Source organism: Solanum pennellii, chromosome 6 (genome assembly GCF_001406875.1).
Source record: "Solanum pennellii chromosome 6, SPENNV200".
In the NCBI taxonomy this organism is placed as follows: domain Eukaryota; kingdom Viridiplantae; phylum Streptophyta; class Magnoliopsida; order Solanales; family Solanaceae; genus Solanum; species Solanum pennellii.
The window spans coordinates 4,322,682-4,326,592 of record NC_028642.1 but is presented as its reverse complement, the minus strand read 5'-3'; the positions used below and the strand labels follow the sequence as shown (position 1 = coordinate 4,326,592).

The window sequence follows — 3,911 nt, the reverse complement described above, 5'->3', positions numbered from 1 at the left end:
ACCCCCCACCCCCGCCAAAAAAAAAAGATATAATAAACCTCATCATAAAGCTATATAATCCAAATACGATGAAGCCTAAAATGAAAAAGAAATAGAAAATCACTTAGCACAGTTCATACTGCTATCTCCATCAGATATCATCCTATCAAGCCTTGAAATAGCTGCCACAAGTGCTTGTTCATGGTCCTGAATAATGTAAAACAGTTAAACTTTCTTGTGATATTAACGAGTGAGAAGGACACAATAACCACAAAGATTGGTGCCACTAACCTTCAGAACTTCCTTTGCCTTCTCAACCTCCAGAGGGTCTGGATGAGAGGTACCAAAGACCCTCTTCTCCACCTAACCACACTCACGAGTCAATGAACAGTTGCGGAAAGGAAATATCATTGTGTGTAGCATGAAACTCTTGTTACCTCGTTAATCAACATATCAGTGCGAAGTAACACAATAAAATCATCTCCCTTCTTTCCTATGCCATAATGTGATGATGGAAAATCTGTTCTAGACTGAGGCATAGTCAAACCTAGGCCTCTAACTGCAACTGGATCACTATCACGTCCACGCCCTGATTGACTGTTATTTCCATGATGAGAAATTCCAGGATCTTCACCCTCCCACTGGATATCCTCCGGAGGGATCTATCAAAGAATTCAAATAAGTTAAAACCTTAAAGAAGCTCTTCAAAATAAACTAAAGAATGACGGAGGACAAAACTGACTACACATGCCAGAATTAAAAACAATAAGTGAATGATCGATAGGAGCTAATACAGAGTTGACTATCAGGCGATTCATAGTTTTTAAGCAATAATTTGGAGCACAAGGCATGTTTCGGAAGCCTATCAGAGATTGTCCAAGACATGCAGATGAATATCAAGCTAACACCAGTCACACATTAAAGCCAATGATACATAGCATGAACTAACTTGAAAGATCAAACGGCAATTTTTCTTCACACTACACCTAATAAACAAATAGGAAATGGATTTGCCAATGAACATGCCAGGGTTATTAAATTCGATCAATTTTATTGCTTAATGGATTGAAGTAATTGAAAGGAGGTGATCTGTTGAGCATGAATGGCTTCTTTTGATATGATTAATGATGGGAAGAAAAGAGAAAAAGATGTAAAAGAGACCATTTGCTATTGTGTACTATGATTTTTTACATATTCTTTCTTTCTTTGTTTGCTCGGACTAATTAAAGTTTTGATATTAATACCTCAGGGTTCTTAACCACTTCCTTGACTACTGCGCCACACCCCTCGGTGCATTTATGTTTTGTACTTTTATTTTTTCAAGAAAGATTTAAAAAAAATGATATCAGGTTGTTTCATTTGTTATGTCGAAAATAGCAAGCTTTAACATAACATGAAAATACCATTATCATAACAAAATCAAGAACTTATTAACACTAAGAAACACTGTCAATATAAGAAACACAAACTTATTGAAAGTACTCCTACTAATAAAATATGTTGTTGGTTCATTCTGTAGGTGGAGTTAGCTTTATCTACCAATGAATGCAATACATCATCTTTTTGGAAAAGATATCATCAATAGCAAATACTAGATATTGAAACCAGTCATTTTAATCACAATGTGATACTGGTAAAACAGATATTGTATTTTTGGCATTTCGCATAAAATGTATGATTCATCTTGACGGGCTTTGCAGCTTTCTCTATGTTTTTTTTTCATTTTAGAAACTCTTTGAATGCAAAAAAAGTAAAGAAGAATGTTTTGGATCATGGAGAAAATAGCATCAACTTACCTCTTTAAGGTTGACCCATTCCGACATCTCATTTGCACTACCCCCATCATAAACAAGAACATGTTTACCCTGCCAATGTGCATCAAGAGACTTCAGAAACCAACCACAAGAAATTATTAAATAACTAGTAATCTGCAATCAAGAAACCATGCACACCTCAGCTGCATTACAATCAGCTATGACTGCTTCATAAAAATTATTGTCATCAGGCCGTCTAGTTCTCACTTTCCTTCCAATCAATGGATCAAATGATACTGGCTCGGCAGGTTCAGAAACCTGGTTACTGGATTGGCCTCTTCCAGATGGACCTAAGGAAAGATACTGCATTTTTGTTGAATAAATCTGGTCCTGTGCAGTTTACAGTAAAATACTCAAAATCAGAGAATCATTCAACAAGTGTCTGGTAAACTTGCATATCATTTAGCAATATCTGACTTACAGATTTATGTATTTTTTTACCTTGGGATCCATCATAGGATCTCTATTGGCAGTGGATGTAGATGGCTGGTTTGCCGCACTCGCAGCTGGTGGACGAAAACTAGGAGATGGTCCAGAAAAGGAGCGAGAAGGTAAATATGGTGCTATGATTTGATTCGCACGTACAAAAGAACTGGGTATTTGATCATGAACAGCTTGACCAGTACCACGCATACAAGATATCCTCCACTCCCTAAGACAGTAGTCAGAGTTACTCTTGACTGCAGAACATACCACAGAAAAATCGAAGAGGTACAAGAGTTGGCTACAAAGCAAACCTTATTCTTCGGACAACATCATCCTCATTGACTCTACCAAGAAATTCTCGATGGTGATCACTGGACAATCTTAGCTCTTTTCTTAATTCAGATATGAGACTTTCCTTCTCCTGAAGAAAACACATTCATAAGAACCATGTAAGCCTGATCAAACAAAATCAACTATCAGATTCAGAAACATATTCTAAAAAAAAGTACCCAAGTAATGGTATCAGCCTGGGCTTTAAAGGCTCTTAAAACTGAACTGTATGCTTCTTGCTCAAGTCGGTGAATTTCCACCTCCATGTCAGTTTCATCATACATCATAGCAGCTCTGTCATCTCCAGTACCAAAGACACCACCTCTTGGCATCCTACTCCAATGTGACTGAGGAAGATCCTCATCGGTTCCTGCAATAGTTGGCAGGTTTACAGACTAAAATACATACAGTAACAATAAATATAATACCATATGTATGGACAAAAGAAAACTCACAAACCTCGTTGTGCGTAGAACAACAATGACCAGTTTCTGTCAAACGAAAGACCTCTGAAACTAATATTTTAAACTGCAGCAGGTGCAGGTGCACCGCTACAACAGGTTCCAAACTAAGAATTAGAAACCCGAGATGCATAGTCTTTAAGACTCTTAACTCTAACTCAAGATTTGTTTTCTTTTCTTTGTAATTCTGCCTAAAACAAAAAATCTTGATGCAGAATAACAAGTAGAAATGAATCTTAAAGAAGCAAATAATAATTCAAGAAGCAACTACTTTTCCATTGCAAACAGATGAACACCACACAAAGTTCCTTCAAAATTAATCAAAAAAATTCAGGAGAAGAACAGAACAGAACAGTGCAGACATAATTCTGTAAAACCCTAACTGAGACATGAAAATGGAAAGAAGAAAAGAAGATCAAAAACTCACCGGTGTTGTCGTAGGCCATAAGGGAGCTTGTAAAACTTGAAATAGTTGAAAATTTATGCGAAAGAGAAATCAAAGCAAAACTCAAAATCGATTAAACACCAAGAAATCAAAGGCAATGAGCAGTTTCCCAAATATGTTATTAGAATTCCAAAATATCGAATTCCGCCTGTTTTTATACTTCTATTTTTCGACCATTTAGCCGTTACTCTCTTAGCTCAATATTAAAAATTCATTTACCAGGAAAAATTAAATTCACTTATATTTATTATAGTGTTACTGGGTTATCAGTTTATAAAATAATACAATATTAAACAATTAAAAGCTAATAGACAATTCAATAGTGTTTTTTTTATAAAAAATCATTAAAAAAGGTGTGAAATATATTCGGAACTTTAATCGAAATTATTGTAACAATTACAAACTTTGGACATGACCATTATTCCTGTACTATTTAATACTATAGTTTAAAGATAT

At 35.5% G+C, this 3,911-nt stretch overlaps 1 protein-coding gene across 1 annotated transcript; it reads right to left on the bottom strand.

Annotated features, from left to right (window-relative positions):
- Positions 1–16: 16 nt before the first annotated feature.
- On the bottom strand, positions 17–3,611 carry LOC107022670 (protein EMSY-LIKE 3-like). Its single transcript, XM_015223267.2, has 9 exons — positions 3,438–3,611; positions 2,729–2,919; positions 2,531–2,640; positions 2,235–2,445; positions 1,932–2,123; positions 1,776–1,844; positions 417–641; positions 271–342; positions 17–186 (listed from the first exon to the last, which is right to left on the bottom strand). The coding sequence occupies exons 1-9, from the start codon at positions 3,454–3,456 to the stop codon at positions 100–102; spliced, it is 1,176 nt and encodes a 391-aa protein (XP_015078753.1). The 5' UTR covers positions 3,457–3,611; the 3' UTR covers positions 17–99.
- Between the last annotated feature and the right edge of the window lie 300 nt (positions 3,612–3,911).